This window comes from Pseudophryne corroboree, chromosome 8, assembly GCF_028390025.1.
Source record: "Pseudophryne corroboree isolate aPseCor3 chromosome 8, aPseCor3.hap2, whole genome shotgun sequence".
NCBI classification, from domain to species: Eukaryota; Metazoa; Chordata; class Amphibia; order Anura; family Myobatrachidae; genus Pseudophryne; species Pseudophryne corroboree.
Genome location: NC_086451.1, coordinates 481,782,477 through 481,803,873, shown reverse-complemented (window position 1 = coordinate 481,803,873; position 21,397 = coordinate 481,782,477). Strand labels below are relative to the sequence as shown.

Sequence of the window (21,397 nt, the reverse complement as noted above, 5' to 3'; positions counted from 1 at the left end):
GAACGGCATTACCATGTACTCATAATGCCCGTCCCTAGTATTGAAGGCCGTCTTCCATTCGTCCCCTTGTCGGATACGTATCAAGTTATAAGCTCCTCTTAAATCGAGCTTGGTGAAGACTCGAGCTCCGCGAACTCTATCAAAAAGCTCCGTGATGAGCGGCAAAGGATACTTATTCATAATGGTGACTTCATTTAGACCACGATAGTCGATACACGGCCTCAGGCCTCCGTCCTTTTTCTTCACAAAAAAAAAACCTGCCCCTGCCGGGGAAGTAGAGGGGCGGATGAATCCCTTCTGCAGATTAGACTTGATATATTCTGACATAGCTTGAGTCTCAGGTACTGATAAAGGATAAGTGCGACCCCGAGGTGGCCTTTTCCCCGGAATGAGCTCAATAGGACAGTCCCAGGGTCTATGCGGTGGTAACTGATCGGCCGCCTGTTCCGAGAACACATCTGTAAACTCCCGATAAGCCTCTGGAATAAGCCCTTCATCCGACTTGGAAGATACACGAAGCGGTAGACAGGAGTGAGACAATTCGAATGACAAAATGGACTCCAAGAAATTATCTGTGTCGACCTCCAGTCGACGTGAGGGTTGTGAAGCTTGAGCCAGGGAAGACCAAGAACGAGATCGTGAGGCATCTCCCGAATCACAAGGAACTCCAGATGTTCTTGATGCAAAGCTCCCACTTGCAGCTTGATTGGCATTGTACGACTTGAAATCAGACCATTAGGAATTTGGGTACCATTAATAGCAGTTATCGTAATAGGTCGTTCGACCGACCGTAACTTCAAACCCAGATTCTGGGCACAGGAAAGGGAAATACAATTCCCCGCAGCCCCTGAGTCCAACAGTGCCTTAACGGTTTTGACTTCAGACTCAGAAAACAGAGACACGGAGAGTAAACAGTCCACTGCCGGAGAAGATTGAGAAAAAACCCCTAGCTCGACTTCTCCAGAACAAGCTAGGACTGCCCGTTTCCCGGGCGAGACTTGCAAAACTTGAGAAAATGATCCGCCGCTCCACAGTAGAGGCAGAGTCTACCCTCACGACGACGCTGACGTTCTTCTGGGGACAGCCGAGACCGATTAATCTGCATGGGTTCGTCTGGACTTGAAATAACTGTTTGCTTAGACCAGTGGTTCCCAAACTGTGACAGGGGTGCCGCAGCCTAGCAGCCGCTGGTCCGCTTTTTTTCCCCCGCCTGTCGTGGGCGGCGCCGGGACGTGCGCGGCGCCGGGACGTGGTGTGCGGAATGTGTCCGCATGTGGCTACGGGAGGGGAGTACGGGCAGCAGGAGGAGGCAGTGCAGCCTGCTCTGTTAGCCGACGCCGGGGCTAGCGGGTGCTGGCAGTACAGTGCGCACAGTTAGGGGAGGGGTGTCGGAAGGCGAGCCGGAGGGAGAGAGTGCAGGCTGATTACCGCAGCGTGCACAGAGCAGGCGCCCGGTGGGGAGGGCGCAGGGGCAGGGAGAGAGTGCAGGCAGCAGCTGCAGCTGGGCAGTGTGGAGTTAGCCGGCGGGGGAGGGAGGAAGAGGAGAGCTGCGGCTGGCCAGTGTGGAGTTAGCCAGCGCAGAGAGGAGGGGGGGTGGATGTTTGTGTGGGATGTGCTGTGGCTGTGCCCAAAGTTAGCCAGCTCAGGTGCTGGGGGAGTCACCCTGTGGGGAGGGGAGGTGTTATTGTGCAGGTTGTGACAGGGTGCTTTGGGGAACCTGTGACTGGAATCAGCCGGCAGGGGGTGTAGGTGTAAGCAGGTTGCAGTGGCCGAGGAGTGCCCTGGAGTGGCCGAGGAGTGCCCTGGAGTGGCCGAGGAGTGCGCTGGGCAAGGGTCCTGACGGCTGATTGAAGTCCTGGCCGCTGTGACAGAGGAGCTGGCTGAGAAAGTGAGTAAAATATTAATATGTGATTCTGTATGTGAGATGCTGCATAGGGAAATCTATAGTAGGGGTGACTTATACCTCCCTCTGAGCACTAGAGACTCTACAGTGCATGCGCAGGACGCCGAAAAAATAGGCGCAGCGCCATTTTTTCGGAGTCCTGTGCATGTGCTGTAGACTCTGGCACTGTGCCAGAATCTCTAGTGCTCAGTGCGCTAGCAGCAGCGGTGGCGGCTACGGGAGAGGAGGGGCCCACACGAACACCAATGGACGCCGGAAAGGTAAGTATCGAAAAATGGGTGCAGTGTGTGCGGTGCGGCCCCCCTCTGGACCCAGGGGCCCGCACACTCTGCACCAGTGGCGGAACTAGCGAGCGGTGGGCCCAGGTGCGACAAAATGCTTTACCCCCCCATCCCATCCAAGTCCACCCCCTCACCCCTGGAGAGGATCTGGTGAGGGGAATTTGCTCAGGGCCAGGGAAATGGATACCTAGCAACAGTGCTGTAACTAGACATTTTAGCGCTGTGTGCAAGAAACGGCATCGGAGCCCCATACAATGTAAAACAGGGGCAATGCAATTACACCAGGTAGAGCCCCTTTTACACATTACGCCGGACAGATTCCCCTTTTTACACATTACGGCAGAGAGCGTCCCCTTTTTATACATTACGGCAGACAGCTTCCCCCTTTTTTTACACATTACGGCAGACAGCGTCCCCTTTTTTGCACATTACGGCAGACAGACAGAATATATATAGACAGACAGATAGAGAGATAGATAGAACAGATTATACTTGCAGTCTCCGCTGGCAGTCAGGCTCCTCGATGCAGGCAGTCACTGTCAGGCAGCCGCAGATCCCGGGCAGGGGAGAAGAAGGAGGAGGGAGGGGACTCAGGAGTGGAGCAGGGCACTGTAATTGGTGGAGGCGCTGCTGCAGCTGCCCCTCTCCTTCCCAGCATTCACAGCGGTGGAGGGCAGCCTATGGTGAAGGAAAAGGACAGCAGCAGCAGCAGCAGCGCCTCCACCAATTACAGTGCGCTGCTCCGGCTCCCTCCTCCACCTTCCCCCCTCGTGGCGCAGCGCTCCTCTCCTCGGCGGACAGCGGCATGTAAAAAAAGGGACAGTTCGGTAATTATTTCGGCTTAAGGGTGCCTTGAAAAAGTCAGGAAGACCCAAAGGGTGCCTTGGACTAAAAAAGTTTGGGAACCACTGGCTTAGACGGAAGAGATCGGAATCTCGACCGGTCTGACCGACTACCTTTACCACCTCGTTCCTGCATGCGAAGATCCACCTTTACACAGAGTGAGATCAACTGTTCCAAGGAATCTGGCAGATCTCTAGTGATCAACTCGTCCTTTAAACGATCCGAGAGCCCGTTCCAAAAAGCAGCCCGAAGGGCATCATTATTCCAGCACAGTTCTGAAGCTATGGTTTGAAAGTGAATCACATACTGTCCCACTGTACGAGAGCCTTGTCGAACTCGGAGCAAGTCAGCAGAGGCAGCGGTCATCCTGCCGGGCTCATCAAAGATCCTTCGGAATGACGTGATGAAGTTGATATAACTAGAAACTAACGGATCTGATCGCTCCCACAACGGTGACACCCACTCCAACGCTGAACCCTCAAGCAAAGAGATAATGTATGCCACTTTAGACCGATCAGTAGGAAAGTTATGTGAGAGGAGTTCGAAATGTACCTCACACTGATTGAGGAAACCACGGCAATTCTTTGGATTCCCGTTATAACGAGGAGGAGTGGGAAGCTGAAGGCGTGACCTAGTTCCAGACAAGGACAGAACATTGCTAGAGACAACCACTGGAGTGGATACTGGAACTGGAGCTGGAACCACTGAAGCCAGAGAAGTCTGGATTTGATCCAGCCGGCCAGATAATTCCTGGAGATAATGCATCACCTGATTCTGTGCTACTTCCTGACTCTGTACTCGGGAAACCAGGTCCTGCATGGTGCTTGCCTCTGGGTTCCGATTCCCCGGGTCCATGGGGCCTGACTATACTGTCACTGGCCTAGACTGAGGGTGTTGTGAACTCGGGGATTCTTCAGATGGTTGGGAAGAGGAACCACAACTGAGCCGGAACAGGGGTGGCCTAATATAGGATTTCCTCATACAGGACGCTGACAGTAAGGTTTGGTGAAATATTGAAGAGTTTTATTGCAGGAAAAGAACAACTTAAAGTCATATATCATAAAGGAACTTATGAAGGAATGTCCAGACCCATTGAAGGGTTTTGTGAGCAATAGTAGGGATACGGGTGACTGAAGGAACTGTGGGTGATGTTTAAAAGTCACTGATTACTTGAAGAACTTGTAAATGGTGGTTAAAGACACAAATGGTTAAAAGAACTTGTGAGCGGAGATTAGACACTGATGATTTGAAGAATTTAAGTGCAGGGGTTTTAGACGCTGTTGATTTGTAGAACTTGAGAACGGTGACTGAGACGCTGATGATTTGAAGAATTTAAGTGCAGTGGTTTTAGACGCTGTTGATTTGTAGAACTTGAGAACGGTGACTGAGACGCTGATTATGTGAAGAACTTAAGTACAGTGGTTTAAGACGCTGTTGATTTGTAGAACTTGAGAACGGTGACTGAGACGCTGATGATGTGAAGAACTTAAGTGCAGTGGTTTAAGACGCTGGTGATTTGTAGAACTTGAGAACGGTGACTGAGACGCTGATGATGTGAAGAACTTAAGTGCAGTGGTTTAAGACGCTGGTGATTCGTAGAACTTGAGAACGGTGATTAGGGCCCGCAGCCTACGCTGATTCCTAGGAGCACTGGTGACTGAACCGCAGAGAGACACACCAGCTGCTGGATACACTGGAACCGGTGCAGCGAACTGGCACCTGGAAATGCCGGAGAAACTGGAGTACAACTTCAGAGATCCTTGCCGGGAACAAGAGCGCTGGCATCCACGTCAGGGAAAAGACGATACTCAGGCGCTGAGGCTCTGTCCGGCGTCTGACTTTGAATCTCCCGCCACCGCTGGATTGGCGGAACAGTCTGATGACGTCACCTGCCCCCCGTCCACGTGATGCCGGGTGTCATGGCGGCGCCCATGCCCTGGAGAACCACCGGGAGCCGCGCCAGCCAGACACCGGAGCCCGTGGCCCACCGAAGGCGGAGGCCGCAACACAGACCAGCAGACACGCAGGGGTAAGCGCGGCGAACGCCGCCTCTGGCGTGTGACATTTGCTTTATCTGATCCATGTCCAGTGCGGTGCACACAACGATACCAAGCAGCAGAGTGACTATTTTTCCCAATTTAAATAGGCTGAATGACTAGTTAGAAGATTGAAGACATGTGTGATGCTAATTCAAGAAGACAATTAGTTTGAACTATCAGTATAATCTACTTGATTATGTTTCCCTGAGGTGTATTTGCTTGCTCCACTGGGAGCTCACTGCAGACTCAGTGTACCCCACGGACAGTGGCAGGCTGACAACTGGGTCTCTAGCACGGTGGTACAGGACAAGCAGGTTAAGCAGCTGGACCTCAATATTAAGTACTAACCAGCAGCATTCCAGTGACACGGCAGAAGTGGGATAACGCTCAGAGATGCTTCTCTCTGTGACTTGTGCATCAGCAGTGAGACTGGTATATGCTGAATTCTGTGCAAACCGAGGAACTGTTAGGAGGCGGTGGGAACACCAGGTAAGTGATTGTGTTTGGTATTGCATTGTATAGTGTGTGTATAATCTATATAGTTACTGTTTTAACATTGCATGCTGTGTCGTTGTACATTTGTATTGTGTCTTTTTTGTGCAATCTGGGAATCGGGGTACTGGGGTACAGTACTCGCTATAAGCAGCCACTTTGTCAGGGCGATAAGACACATATAAACCCGGTATCCTCACAGCGCCGCCCTAGTGGTACACATAGATACAGATGAGAATAACAGAGTACATAGCACGGAGCACAAGTCATTCCAGCAACATCACACGATAGGTAATAGGGGATTACATATGATTTGCCTGCGGGGCGTGCGCTAAGAGTCCCCTTGCAGGGTTGATGCGCTCGCCGCGCTGTGGTCTCAGTGGCTCGCTTGACTCGCCATAGGATCTATTCCCGCTATGGGTGTTGTGGACATCCACGAGTGGGAATAGCCCTGTTGTGCCCATATTCTGGCTGGCGGGATTCCGGCGTCGATATCCTGACCACCGGGATCCCTAGGGCCGGCAAGACAACAAATGACAACTATGAGTGGGCACTATAACAATGCACTATAACATATCCCAAGGATGAAAGACGTCCTGCAAAACCCTTTGCATCACCTCAGCAGCCGGGCAGCCAGACAACAAGCCGGGGGGCCGTGACCACACACATCACCTCAGCAGCCGGGCAGCCAGACAACAAGCCAAGGGGCCCCCCGACCACACACATCACCTCAGCAGCCGGGCAGCCAGACAACAAGCCAGGGGGCCGTGACCACACACATCACCTCAGCAGCCGGGCAGCCAGACAACAAGCCGGGGGGCCGTGACCACACACATCACCTCAGCAGCCGGGCAGCCAGACAACAAGCCAGGGGGCCGTGACCACACACATCACCTCAGCAGCCGGGCAGCCAGACAACAAGCCAGGGGGGCCGTGACCACACACATCACCTCAGCAGCCGGGCAGCCAGACAACAAGCCAAGGGGCCCCCCGACCACACACATCACCTCAGCAGCCGGGCAGCCAGACAACAAGCCAGGGGGGCCGTGACCACACACATCACCTCAGCAGCCGGGCAGCCAGACAACAAGCCAGGGGGGCCGTGACCACACACATCACCTCAGCAGCCGGCAGACCCGAGATTATGATGCAGGAGGGGAGGGGGGTACTGTTTAGGGTTCCGTGGCTATAACATGCCGCTGGGGGTCTGGGTGGCTGGAGTGACCCTTTCTACATCTGGGCACTCCGGCGGCCAGAGGGGAAAATTATCACTTTTCTCAAGGAGGCCAGATTTTGGACAGTGATAATATTTTCTTGGGGACATGATGAATCGTGAAAAAATTGTGAGAGAATACAATGAAAATTGAAAACTAAAAATTCTCATTGCACAATGTTTTCATGATGAATACGCCCCTATGACTGCAATCATGGTCCAATCCCTTCTGTGAATACTGTGTCAACTGCAGAAGTGAGCAACTGCGTTCCGTGCATCAGGAAATATATAGCTAGTGGCGCAGTCAGGCAATCAAAAGATACTCAGAAAGCCCTCATCAGCCTCTTCTCTTTCCCCCCCGGTAACCACCTCACACTCCAGCATCAGATACTACTCCCATCTGAGAAGCTACCGTACCCGCCTGATGCTGCTCCCCCTACCTCCACTGGTTCAAGTGCATTCTCAAATAAATCTCACCTCTTCATCAATGCCTACCATACCGCCAGCTGATATATCTGCTACATCACATCTGGCAAATGCCACCACTCTGGCCTGGCTGCTCCCCCACCCCCTCCAGTCTCCTTGAAATGGGGGCTTGCCCCTGATTCACGGCACACCCCTGTCGGTAGTGTCCGGCACTCATGACATGCACATGCCAGGGCCAATTTCGTCCCCCAGTCCGATCCTGCACCTGCCCCTCTCCCACCAACTCCTCCTGTCTCCCTCTGCCCTATCACTCTACTAGAAGTTCTCACAGGCAGGGCCCTTTGAACCATATGCCTCATGTCTGTCTACCTACAAAATCTGCATAATGGGGGTCATTCCGAGTTGATCACTGCTAGCAACTTTTTGCTGTGCTGCGATCAAATAGTCGCCGCCTATGGGGGAGTGTATTTTCGCTTTGCAAGTGTGCGAATGCTTTTGCAGCCGACGGCACAAAAAAGTTTTTTGCAGTTTCTGAGTTGCCCAGGATTTACTCAGCCGCTGCGATCACTTCAGCCTGTTCGTGTCTGGAATTGATGTCAGACCCCCGCCCTGCAAACGCTTGGACACGCCTGCTTTTTCCAAACACTCCCTGAAAACGGTAAGTTGACACCCGTAAACGCCCTCTTTCTGTCAATCTCCTTGCGATCGGCTGTGCGAATGGATTCTTAGTTTAATCCATTGCCCAGCACTGATCCTCTTTGTACCCGTATGAAGCACCTGCGCATTGCGGTGCATACGCATGCGCAGTTTTGCCGAGCTTTAACCTGATCGCAGCGCTGCAAAAAGTTGCTAGCGAGCGATCAACTCGAAATGACCCCCAATGTCCATCCTTTGTGCTATTTCTAACTGTAAGATCTTTACATGATTTGTTAATGCTATGTACTATATGATTAAGCCTGCTCCAGGAATTTGCACATGTCTAATCCTCACATGCAACTGTGCTCACATGACTTAAATATTCAGGTATCTTATGTTTGTTTGGTTTTTTTTATTTTGCAATTTTGTTTTTGTTTTTTTTTTGTTTAATGTTCCTTGCCTGTCCAGAGTGGCAGAACTTTCAATGTCTTACAAATAAACGTTAATGATGATGATGATAGATTGTAAGTTGCAACCCAGAACAAGAGATCATACAGATGAGGAAGATGGTCCCACAGTGGACCTCAGAACAGTAGCCCTTTTGAAAATGCAAAGTGATTTCATCCTTGAAGAGTGATCACAGAACCTGCAAGCTCAGTCTCCCAATCTGCAAACAATAATGTCACTACCAGGACCAAAACCATAGGCAAACTTCCCCCTGATAAATAGGACCAGGATGCCCTGAGATTGTTGAAAGTCACAGAATATACTGTAAGACATATCTCAACAGTACCAGTGGATGCCTTCCACCGGAACATGGATGTTCAGAGCCTTGAGACTCAGATGGCTTGAAATGATTCGTCAGGGTCTATGACAGAAAGAGGATGTACCCCAGTTCCTGTGGGGTCGTTTGGCCTCCAAGAGGACAATGATAAAACGTAAAATGAAATCCAAAGGGAACCATAAGGTGGCATTAAACTATAATGTCTATCAACCCCAAAAAAAACTAAAGTGGAAAAAGCACACTGAAACCCAAACAGAGCAGACTGGGTCCTACCAAAGGCTTACCCAGGTGGGCCGCTCTCCAGACACACCACAGGAGTTCTGAGGAATGTTGGTTTAGCCTCATAGCGCAGTTACCTACACCTAAGCTGCCCTCCACAAATTAAATGAACTAAGCTCTCTTAAGGATCCTTGACAATCAGCCAGGAACAAATCCCTCAGTGCCCAGAAATCTAATGGTAATCTGTGCTAGAGACTCACTAGTGTAAAAAAACAACATCTCGTCCATCTATCAAGCCGCAAATGCAAGAACAAAGAAGACCCAAGAGCACTAAAGTTGACAGTCCATCCTTGGACCAGCAATTATAAATGCAGTGTCCAAACATTTGGATGCCTCCAGGATTTATCCTACCAAAGTCTATGAGAAGCTTGGCTTTCCTAAACACAAAACCGACTATCAATCCACCAGGTACACCACCTAGCAGACCCTAAAATGGGTTTAAGAGAGGCAGAGTAAATAATACAGTTGATGCCATCTACTGGCATCTGTAATAAGGAAAGGTGCCATAGGGTCAACAATCCTTAGAGGAGATTCCCACAGATCCATAACATCACAGAATAGAAGATAGAAGGTATGCAATCTGCCAGCGACCTGGCACCTGATCCTACCCTAGGTGAACCAACAAAGGGGTCATGAGAAGCTGCTAGTAAGTCTTCTCCTAGGAGGAGGGAACGTAATCAGGCCCTGTGATAATAAAGCTAGGCTACAGTATGTACCCAGGTAGGAATGTCTGGCAAATGCACTAGATAGCCAGGATAGCAACTGACGAAGTGCCCTCTGACAAGAATGCTAATGAGATGAAGAAGGGTTCACCTCACAGGAGACATGGGCCGAGCGAGAGAAAAGTAGTAGTGTCTAGTGTAAGCAGTGCCCCAGCAACAGCCACCAGCCTCCTAGAACAACGACCCTGCAATACCCCTTAAGCATAGACTTTGGCATAGGTGCTGACCACCACCTTGGTTCCGCCAGGAGAGGGAGGAAACTCAGCCTCTACCAGCCCAACACTGAGCAGCTCGGGCAGAGGTAGCAGTGATCGTCTCGCCACCCCACAGACCACTTCTGACACCTGAGCGGGGTCTGGAGCACTGGTTATTGTTGGGCAGCCGCGAATGTAAGAGGAAAAAACAGAGGGAAATCTGATTTGTTGACGCACTGAGGAGATATTGGGCAGCCGCGAGTCAGGAGGCCCGCCAAGGAGAAGTTGTGGAGGTCTGACCACAATCTCTGAGACTTGGTGCGGCACCTTCTCTGTCCCCACCACAGAAACTTGGTCCCATCCATGGGTATTGAAGGTTGGAATTGTGTATTTGAACAAGAAGTAGGAACTAATGAGAACAGTAGAAGAAGCACAATATAAACTGAACAAACTGGAAAACGTTTCAATAACCGCGTGGTAGTCGGGGACGGGGCAGAAAATTCTATGCTCACGCCCTCCACCATCTGGAACAATGATATCATCCCAATACTAGCGATCTGGCAAATATCTGCTTTTATACTGGAATTCCATACTGAACAGACATCTGGTGTTAATCTAGTCGTGTTTCCTATTTCTATAACTCTGCTGAAATATTATAAACCATAGCTAAAGACAAAATTACAGATTGTGTAAAAGAAAAACGTTTGGCATCCGCATCTTTCAGCCGACGAGTCTGTGCACTTCGCGATAGGGTGAAATAAATGCGTGGAGGAAACGGCCCTGGATCATCACGTCTCGCACATTTTTATAATTACGAGAAGAGAGAAGCTGCGCAGTTGACCATATGCTCCGAAATCTGTTGCTGTCATGCAATATTTATATTTAACTTTATCATTTGCACATAATATTTTTCCTGTTTAGGAAAAAAAAAAAACAACAACCAGATACTATAACTTGACTTATGCGCAATGGGAAACGGGCAATTAATGAAAGTTGGCTGATACTTTTTACGAATGTAATGTATCAATTTTTAAAAAACTTTTTCGCTTGCAGAAATTATTTAAACAACCGGCTACTACTATACGGTCCACTGCCTTTGTAGAAACAAGGTAATACGGGCCGTACATCAGAGCTGCAATTCCCCAACGGGACACCGAACAGAACCAGCGAATCAAGGATTTGCAACATTTTGGATTTCTCCGATCCTCCGACCAAGGCATCGGAAGAATGGGGATGTCAGATTCTTTGATTTTGTTGTGGGCACAGGATTGGGACCACGAGCAGAACTGGTACAAACTGGAGACTTGGAGGCATATCCATCATGTTAACTATAATTAACATTCTGACTCGCTGCAAGCGCTGAAGAAATTCATAATTGCAGCAGCGTGGAGACAGCTGATCCGAAGGGCTTGAGAAACAGAAAGAGATTCAGTCTGTTTTCACACTAAAGCTATGTGTGTCTGCTGAGATAACAGAGTAAACTGTAACTGGAGAGTAACTGGAGGCAGTCAGTGATGACAGTACAATTCACAGGTATTGTAGCAGGTATGAGGCTGCATGCAGAAAGCTGAAAACACAGACAGTAGCTGGAGACTCAGGTAGAACTGCAGGGAGCAGACAGCACACTGGTGAATAGGATCAGTGCTGATTACAGCAGGAGTAACGGTGATGAATCCTTTCTGCAGAATGCAAAGTGTTAAATCCAAACAGAATCTTCATTAGCAGAAATAATAGTAGCACTCTGAATACTGCGAAGAAGAACAGAAGCAGATAAATCAGGAACAGAGGACCACTATTGACACGGGACCAGGTGAAGACTTCAGACAAGTCAAACTGGCAAAGCACAGGTGCCTGGGAATGGTTCAGATAGGGGTTTCTGCCCTGGGATTGGATACTTGAGTCATGTGGGAAGCAAGCCTCTGTGACTGGCTGCAATAGCATCAGCTGACCACAGACAAGATGGCTGCACCCATGCAGCAGGAAGTTGAATAAACAGTAGCATCCTGAGATGACTGACCTGTGGAGACATGCCAGTCAGTGAGCTGGCAGCACCGAGTGAGTTAAGATGGTCTGAGAAACCGCAGTGTGATAGGGGAATTGCTTCTATTCCGGGACCTTTAAGGTTTTGTACACAGTTGTGGGCAGATCGAGGCTATACATACGAGTACAGTCTATATTCCCTACACAGAGAAATAACAGGGGTGCGCGGAGTGGGGAAGGGTCAGGTTCTGGTGACTGGGAGGCTGCAGAGCCATGGACAATATGTTTTGGCACGCTATTGAGAGAACATGTCAGAAAATAGATAATCCATACGGTCAGCATCCAAAAACAGCTGAGATTCCGAGAAGAGCGCTCAATAATTGCGTCAGCTGCTTGGTCATTGTTTGCCCATTACACCTACAGAATGACAAAGAGCCTTACATAGCGCTGTATCTCTGCTGATACATGTAATCGCCATTTAGAAATGGGCTAAGGGGGTTAATCAGAGATGAACGCAGCCAGATCTGCGCTCATCTCTGCACATACTGAGGGCCACCCAGCATGTGTAAGGCCTCCTCCTGATGCGTCCGCAATCTAATTGCGAACGCATCAGATCTAAGGTTGACCCATTGTAGCGGGGCGGTCAGTGGCCATTTTTTTATCGTAGTGGCTGCCTGTTACATTACGCAGCCGCCCCGAAAACAGTCCCGGGCCCCCCCCCCCCCATCCCAATGCTGCGTCGCCACCCCGAAATCGCCCGCCGCTGACAATCACATTGTGGTCACATCCATCGGGGATGCGACCGCAATGTGTGAATCCGCACAGCCGCTATTCGTCTGCTGCGCATGTGCAGCCGCGCCGCAACAGCGGCTAGGTCTGAATGACCCCCTATATTCTGATAGACACGGCCCGGATGCTCATATTGGGCCGTATTTAGGGGGTCATTCCGAGTTGATCGCAGCCAGCAACTTTTTGCTGCTGCTGCGATCAACTAGTCCATGCCTATGGGGGAGTGTATTATAGCTTAGCAGGGCTGCGATCGCTTGTGCAGTCCTGCTAAGCTAGACAAAATTTCACACAAAACAAGACCAGCCCTGGACATACGTACCCTGTGCGACGGATCCAGCGATGATGGGGCCGGCTTTGACGTCACTCCTCCGCCCTCCGTTCTCCTGGGCACGCCTGTGTTATACTCACCACTCCCTGAAAACGGCTCCAAACGCTCCGGATTCGCCTAGCCACGCCTTCTTCCTGTCAATCTTCTTAGCGGTCGGCTCTACGACCGCTTCCTTTGTAAGTCGCTACGTAACTCGGCGACCCCTGTCGCCGGGCAACGTCACGCACTGCGCCCACCGCGCATGCGCATTCCGCACCCATTCGCACCGCAGCGATAAATGACCCCCTTAGAGTCAGCCTGAAACTTTATTTTCTAAAATTCGCGGTCACACTCGCAATCTCTAGCTGTGACTCCCCTAGACCGGTGGCGAGGCTTTACTGACAGTACCGGCAACGCTGGAAACCCCTGCAGACAATGGAAATACATTGGGGGTAATTCTGACTTGATCGCAGCAGGATTTTTTTTAGCAATTGGGCAAAACCATGTGCACTGCAGGGGAGGCAGATATAACATGTGCAGAGAGAGTTAGATTTGGGTGGGTTATTTTGTTTCTGTGCAGGGTAAATCCTGGCTGCTTTATTTTTACACTGCAAATTAGATTGCAGATTGAACACACCACACCCAAATCTAACTCTCTCTGCACATGTTAAATCTGCCTCCCCATGCAGTGCACATGGTTTTGCCCAATTGCTAAAAAAAAATCCTGCTGCGATCAACTTGGAATTACCCCCATTGACTCAAATGGCCGGATTGTGGTGGTAATATGTACCCGAGTGGCTTGGAGCAGACACATATATTACATTTTATATTTTCTCACCTTTAAATGAATGTGCAGCCTCCCCCCTCCCCAATTCTGCACGATCAGTCTTTATTTCCATACAGCGAGGGTTCTCTGCTCCCACAGTTACCACGGATTAGAATAAATTCTCACACTTGCGAACAGTCGGACACAGTTACCATCACCAGCTTCACAGTCGTCGCTATCACCTTTACACTTACACCCAGGTCAGCGCAAGAGAGACCCGGTCAGGAGGCCGCGTTTTAGATTTTTTTTTGAGGTAATGTTTGTCTTAACTTGAAACTACGCACCCAGAACATAAACGTGCTATACATTCATTGGGACTGCGCGCAATTTCCGTGATTACGCGTTCATTCCAGCCCAGGACTCCGCGCGCTAGACGCAGAGAGTCGCGGGCCAGACGTGATACGATGAAAGGCACGGAAAGCTAAAAGACGCAAATGCGCCTTGTGAAACATAACAAGTGTCACTGGTCGCAGAAGGGACAGACGCGTACGCTGTACTCCCTGAGATGCTGGTGCGGTCCCCACAGTGGTCGCCGGTCTGTATGTGACCGTCAGAGGGTGAAGAGTCATTTATTGCAGTTTTACAGAATACTAAATGATTTGTTACTTAGCAAATCTGTTTCTGAATACCAGAAGGAGCCGCAGGCTTCTTGGAATATTATCCCGCTGGATACAGTGATGACGAGCTTCCAGACTGACGCGACACCTGATCTATATTCCAGCATGTCGCCCTGTTTGTTACCTGTCCCTCCATGAGCCTGATCTGTGCTTTCTCTGCCTGCGGGTAGTAATCTCTCAGCTCGCCCCCTGTGTATCGGCGCCCTCTGCTGTGTGGTGTAATCACCTCATTGCCCTGGGTGTGACCTTCCTGTGATCCTGTATCTGCCTCATTTACCCCTCGCTGGGCAGAACTGCATAAACACCTCCCTGCTGGTCCCTGATCTCCGCGGGGCTCACTGTCTTCCTTTGATATAGGCCTGCTCCGACCTTGTCCTGTTCCCAGCTGCCTCTGGCCTTTACCTTGTCTCCTGTCTTCTCTCGCCCTGTGAGCTGGCATTTTACTTGTTTGCTAGCAGGCTGCTTTGGGGCTTCTGTGGCAGGGTCCTCAGGTGTATGGCCATTGCATTCTGTGCCCTAAATAAGGCAGTGTCAGTGACCAGAGACATAGGTGGTCATTCCGAGTTGATCGCTCGCTAGAAGTTTTTAGCAGCCGTGCAAACGCTATGCCGCCGCCCACTGGGAGTGTATTTTAGCTTAGCAGAAGTGCGAACGGTTGTATCACAGAGCGGTTACAAAAAATTTTTGTGCAGTTTCAGAGTAGCTTCAAACCCACTCAGCGCTTGCGATCACTTCAGACCATTCAGTTCCTGATTTGACGTCACGAACACGCCCTGCGTTCGCCCAGCCACGCCTGCGTTTTTCCTGGTACGCCTGGGATTTTTTCGATCACTCCCAGAAAACGGTCAGTTGACACCCAGAAACACCCTCTTCCTGTCAATCACTCTGCGGCTGCCTGTACGACTAAAAAGCTTTGCTAGACCCTGTGTAAAACTACATCGTTTGTTGTAATAGTACGTCGCGCGTGCGCATTGCGACGCATATGCTTGCACAGAAGTGCAGTTTTTTTGCCTCATCGCTGCACAGCGAACGAATGCAGCTAACGATCAACTCGGAATGACCACCATAGAGCAGCCTTACAGACCCTGAGCCATTTCTCCGCTCCAGCCACCAGTGGGCCTATGGCCAGTGTCTCAAGTATCCTGCGCAGCACCAGGAAATCAGTAGAACCCCCTTAATAGACTGTATAAAAGCTCAATTTCCAGCATGCTCTGGTACCTGTAATTACCCCGCAGCATTTCTGTCCTATAATAAATGTAACCAAATACAGGACATCGCTGCTTTATCAGAACGCAGAATATAATCTTACCAAAATCTGCGGCAAATGTGGAAAAAATTGCGATCAGCACTTTTCCCCTTTCATCTCATTTGCAGAAAACGCTATATGAAATATAGCGCAGCTGGTCCCTAAGGCCAGAGTGGGCATTGCCCGTAGGGTGACGGAGAGATTACTGAACCAAACCCGGAACTTTACATTTTAGTGTCCAAGGCATGACAGAACACGCGTGCCAGAGCAATTGGGGGCATGGCCAATCCATAAAGGGGGTGTGACTAGCCCATGGAGGGTGCAGTCATCCCTCTATAACCGCCAAACTGCCCTGCCACCCCCTCCCCGCACCCCATCAGTGTCCCCATTGTAGCTTTATTTATAAGAGTCTCCCTTGGCTGCGCCTGGGCTGGTGGAGAGCAGGTCGCACCGTTACAGTCTCATAAACCAGTGGTTCCCGTACTGGGAGCGGTGGTGCTTCGGGGCACTTACAGGGCTGCACCTGGGCTGGTGGAGAGCAGGTAGCACCGTTACAGTCTCATGAGGCAGTGGTTCCCGTACTGGGTGCGGTGGTGTTTCGGGGCACTTGCAGGGGCGCCCTGGGCTGGTGGAGAGCAGGTCGCACCGTTACAGTCTCATAAACCAGTGGTTCCCGTACTGGGAGCGGTGGTGCTTCGGGGCACTTACAGGGCTGCACCTGGGCTGATGGAGAGCAGGTAGCACCGTTACAGTCTCATGAGGCAGTGGTTCCCGTACTGGGTGCGGTGGTGCTTCGGGGCACTTGCAGGGGCGCCCTGGGCTGGTGGAGAGCAGGTCGCACCGTTACAGTCTCATAAACCAGTGGTTCCCGTACTGGGAGCGGTGGTGCTTCGGGGCACTTACAGGGCTGCACCTGGGCTGGTGGAGAGCAGGTAGCACCGTTACAGTCTCATGAGGCAGTGGTTCCCGTACTGGGTGCGGTGGTGCTTCGGGGCACTTGCAGGGGCGCCCTGGGCTGGTGGAGAGCAGGTCGCACCGTTACAGTCTCATAAACCAGTGGTTCCCGTACTGGGAGCGGTGGTGCTTCGGGGCACTTACAGGACTGCACCTGGGCTGGTGGAGAGCAGGTAGCACCGTTACAGTCTCATGAGGCAGTGGTTCCCGTACTGGGTGCGGTGGTGCTTCGGGGCACTTACAGGGCTGCACCTGGGCTGGTGGAGAGCAGGTAGCACCGTTACAGTCTCATGAGGCAGTGGTTCCCGTACTGGGTGCGGTGGTGCTTCGGGGCACTTGCAGGGGCGCCCTGGGCTGGTGGAGAGCAGGTCGCACCGTTACAGTCTCATAAACCAGTGGTTCCCGTACTGGGAGCGGTGGTGCTTCGGGGCACTTACAGGGCTGCACCTGGGCTGGTGGAGAGCAGGTAGCACCGTTACAGTCTCATGAGGCAGTGGTTCCCGTACTGGGTGCGGTGGTGCTTCGGGGCACTTGCAGGGGCGCCCTGGGCTGGTGGAGAGCAGGTCGCACCGTTACAGTCTCATAAACCAGTGGTTCCCGTACTGGGAGCGGTGGTGCTTCGGGGCACTTACAGGGCTGCACCTGGGCTGGTGGAGAGCAGGTAGCACCGTTACAGTCTCATGAGGCAGTGGTTCCCGTACTGGGTGCGGTGGTGCTTCGGGGCACTTGCAGGGGCGCCCTGGGCTGGTGGAGAGCAGGTCGCACCGTTACAGTCTCATAAACCAGTGGTTCCCGTACTGGGAGTGGTGGTGCTTCGGGGCACTTACAGGGCTGCACCTGGGCTGGTGGAGAGCAGGTAGCACCGTTACAGTCTCATGAGGCAGTGGTTCCCGTACTGGGTGCGGTGGTGCTTCGGGGCACTTACAGGGCTGCACCTGGGCTGGTGGAGAGCAGGTAGCACCGTTACAGTCTCATGAGGCAGTGGTTCCCGTACTGGGAGCGGTGGTGCTTCGGGGCACTTGCAGGGGCGCCCTGGGCTGGTGGAGAGCAGGTCGCACCGTTACAGTCTCATGAGGCAGTGGTTCCCGTACTGGGAGCGGTGGTGCTTCGGGGCACTTACAGGGGCGCCCTGGGCTGGTGGTCCAGGATCAGTTCAAATACGTTACGGTCAATGTAACAGACAAAACCAGCGCTGGTGGCTTCCAATCATACCATATGTGGTCACACAGAAGTGAGTCCTGTCCCTCACCATACAACTGACCCTAAGGATGACATATAGACACAATTTACTGAATTAAATTTTTTTTCTAATTTCTCAATGAGAAAAGTTTGGCCCAGGGGTGGCGTGAAAAAAATTCTAATACTCTAGTGCACAGGTTCTCAAACTCGGTCCTCAGGACCCCACATGGTTCATGTTTTGCAGGTCACCTGTACATTTTTTAAATGTGACAGTTGATGATGCACAGTGCAGCTGCTGGGAGACATGGAAAACGTGAACCGTGTGGCGTCCTGAGGACAGAGTTTGAGAACCACTGCTCGAGTGCACCGGAATTCAAAAAGTTTGAGAACCGCTGTTATAATTAATATAAGTCATAATCAGGCCGGCACCAGGGCCTCCTTCCCAGCATCAGACAGAGGCGCATATGGGCCCTCATTCCGAGTTGTTCGCTCGTTATTTTTCTTTGCATCGGTGCGATTACTCGCAAACTGCGCATGCGCAACGTTCGCAGTGCACCTGAGCCAAGTAAATTTGCTAAAAAGTTTGGTATTTTACTCACGGCTTAACGAATAAATTTCTTTGTTCTGGTGATCGTAGTGTGATTGACAGGAAGTGGGTGTTTCTGGGCGGAAACTGGCCGTTTTATGGGTGTGTGTGAAAAAACGCTGCCGTTTCTGGGAAAAACGCGGGAGTGGCTGGAGAAACGGAGGAGTGTCTGGACGAACGCTGGGCGTGTTTGTGACGTCAAACCAGGAACGAAACTGACTGAACTGATCGCAATGGCAGAGTAAGTCTGGAGCTACTCAGAAACTGCTAAGAAGTGTCTATTCGCAATTCTGCTAATCTTTACTTCGCAATTCTGCAAAGCTAAGATTCACTCCCAGAGGGCGGCGGCTTAGCGTGTGCAAAGCTGCTAAAAGCAGCTAGCGAGCGAACAACTCGGAATGAGGGCCATTGTACTGTCCTGGGTCATATATAAAGGAAGGTGCTTATTAATACTGTGCTTGTCCATGTATTGGCGCCTCTCTGTCTGTCTACGGAGGAGTAATTAGTGCTATTAATATTCTGAAGGTCTTTTATGGAAATGATTATTATAGGAATACCGGTGACAGTCTGCAAGTGAGGTCCTGGAGGTTGCGTCCAGTTCCTGTAAGCAGAAAGCCTACTTGCCCCTGATAATGTAGCAGCCTACAGATTAGCGGATACTCTGACATTGCTTGCGGTTATACTATGTAAATATAAATATAGTATACGGGACCAGACAGCGAGTTATGCCGCAGCCATCGCATCTTACACAGCGACTGGTGACCGCTTACTTCAGGTCATCGGCATATTAGTACGGAGTGAGCTGGGACGTATTCAGCGCTGTTGCTCCAATGCAGGATATGCGACAATTCTCCGGCGGTTGGGTGACTGTGAGACAGAAATGAAGGGTGGCAGCTGGAGGGCGTTACCAGGTCGGAATATTTGCCCCAATAGCAATATTAATGGTTTTTAATTTTCTTCTTCTGAATAATATTAAAGGGAAAATCCCCCTAAAACTATAATAAACCGTCATAAGTACATTTGTAAACTCGTCTACACCGCGGCATGAGGTTTTAGAATTTACGTTTGACACAGTGATTGTTGCAGACTTTTTTTGTTCTGCACATGCGTCTAAGTTGCAGAAAGCGTGCGCAGAGAGCCAGGGCTGCGACGGTGATGCACCGTCTCCAAAATGTATAGAAAATGTGTCGGCCATACTTGGTTGTGGTGACAGGGAGGTGGCTAAGCGGATGCATGGACCGTCTCATAGGTGCGTTGGGGACGTGTCGCTGTATACAGAAGGCCTGATGCGGAGATGTACATAAGACCCGATGGTTGCCACCAGCAAGCCTCGTGTGTTATCCCGTTATACCATGTAAAGCAGAGCAACATTCCCTCCGGATGTATTATGTTTTATTTAATCTGTGAAGCAGAAATATTTCCAGGATGCAAAATATATTCTTTTTCCACTGGATGAAAATAAGTTAGCCTTTTTTTTATTTTTATTTTACTTTTGTAAAGTCCGTCAGTTCCTTAAGTCTCACAGAGAACGAAGGCCTGGCAGAGTGACGGGGCCCCGGGGCCACAGGCCTCACACGCTGTCCGAGTGGTTCTTCTCAGACAGAGAGGACATGCTGTACGCGGTATCGTCAGGCTCGGGAGACGCGTGGCTAAAGTCCATATCGTCCAGTTCCAGCGGCAGCTCAGCCAGGAGCATCTACAGGAGAAGCAGAATATAAGTATTCATGTAAACTGGCACAAGGGCCTGGGGGATGGGTGTGTGGCGGCTATACGCAACCTGACCGGGAGGCCAAGCTTGGTGTTCAGGGGCTATGGGCCTAATTCAGATCTGATCGCAGCAGCAAATTTGTTAGCTAATGGGCAAAACCATGTGCACTGCAGGAGGGGCAGATGTAACATGTGCAGAGAGAGTTAGATTTGGGTGGGGTGTGTTCAAACTGAAATCTAATTTGCAGTGTAAAAATAAAGCAGCCAGTATTTACCCTGCACAGAAACAAAATAACCCACCAAAATCTAACTCTCTCTGCACATGTTACATCTGCCCCACCTGCAGTGCACATGTTATATGTGCCCCACCTGCAGTGCACATGGTTTTGCCCAACTGCTAACACATTTGCTGCTGCGATCAACTCTGAATTACCCCCTATGTCCCTCATTTCCTGCTACAGTCCCAGCGTGTACCGGCGCTAGACTTGGTGTCATGGGGCTATGTCCCTCATTGGTCCCTGAAATTGTCCCTATTTTTCTCTCTCTCTTTCATTAAATGTATCAAAATGAGAAATACGCTTTTCTGTCTTTTTCTATTATGGAAGAAAAAACGTATTTTCAGAAAGACAACAAAGCGGTACAGGTCAGAGTCTTGTGTCCTGTCGCTCCTGCGCTCGCCCGTCACTGCGTCCCAGCGCTATGCCCAGTGCTTCATCAGCTACAACGGCCGGCCTGGCGCCATGCCCTGCTCACCTTCCCCTAGCTGGATCACACTCTCCTCCGGCATTAGTAGAGTAAGACAGGAACCGGACCTGCGCCCATCACCAAAGCTGGACCCCTCTCCTCTTCAGTGTCCCAGCCTTCAAGACTACCACCATGATACGACCACCCTGCCACGCTCACCGTCACTCCACACACTGATCCTATCATCTTCCTTCTCTCCCTGGAGCTCTCAGGGCTGGGCCCTCCTTGCCTGATGTCTCATGCCTGTCCCCTCTTGGGCTACCTGTCTCTTGTTAGGTCTTTTCTGTAGGCCTTGGGACTTGTCCTGGGCTACACTTTGTCATATCTACTGGACATTGAGATACAGATGTGGTCACTATCCAAGCTTTGATAACTCTCCCCCTAAGTCTCAGTGTATTTTCCTGTGCCCGTATACTGCCACGTGTGTGTGCTTGCTTCGTGTAGGTGTCACGTGCACTGAGCATATACCTGTTGTTGGTCTCTATCGTTTGATCGCACGGCGTGAATCAGGTTCCTGGTGAAAGCCTGCAGGTCACTATACTTGTGCTTGTAGTTCTCCAGCTCAGTCTCAATGTATCTCAGTTCTTCATTCTGGAAAAAAACAGGAGACATGTTGGCGGAGAGAATTACTAAGGGGGAGGCCGGTAACT

General features: G+C 50.8%; 1 protein-coding gene across 3 annotated transcripts in view; it reads right to left on the bottom strand.

Annotated features, from left to right (window-relative positions):
- Positions 1–19,676: 19,676 nt before the first annotated feature.
- Positions 19,677–21,397, bottom strand: part of HDX (highly divergent homeobox) — a 166,886-nt gene continuing 165,165 nt past the window's right edge. For all 3 annotated transcript variants that reach the window (XM_063938398.1, XM_063938399.1, XM_063938400.1), the window contains 2 exons: positions 21,216–21,338; positions 19,677–19,992 (listed from right to left, as the gene is read on the bottom strand). In XM_063938398.1, the coding sequence (XP_063794468.1) occupies positions 19,867–19,992; positions 21,216–21,338 (249 nt within the window). In that variant the 3' untranslated portion in view covers positions 19,677–19,866. The remainder of the gene's footprint in view (positions 19,993–21,215; positions 21,339–21,397) is intronic.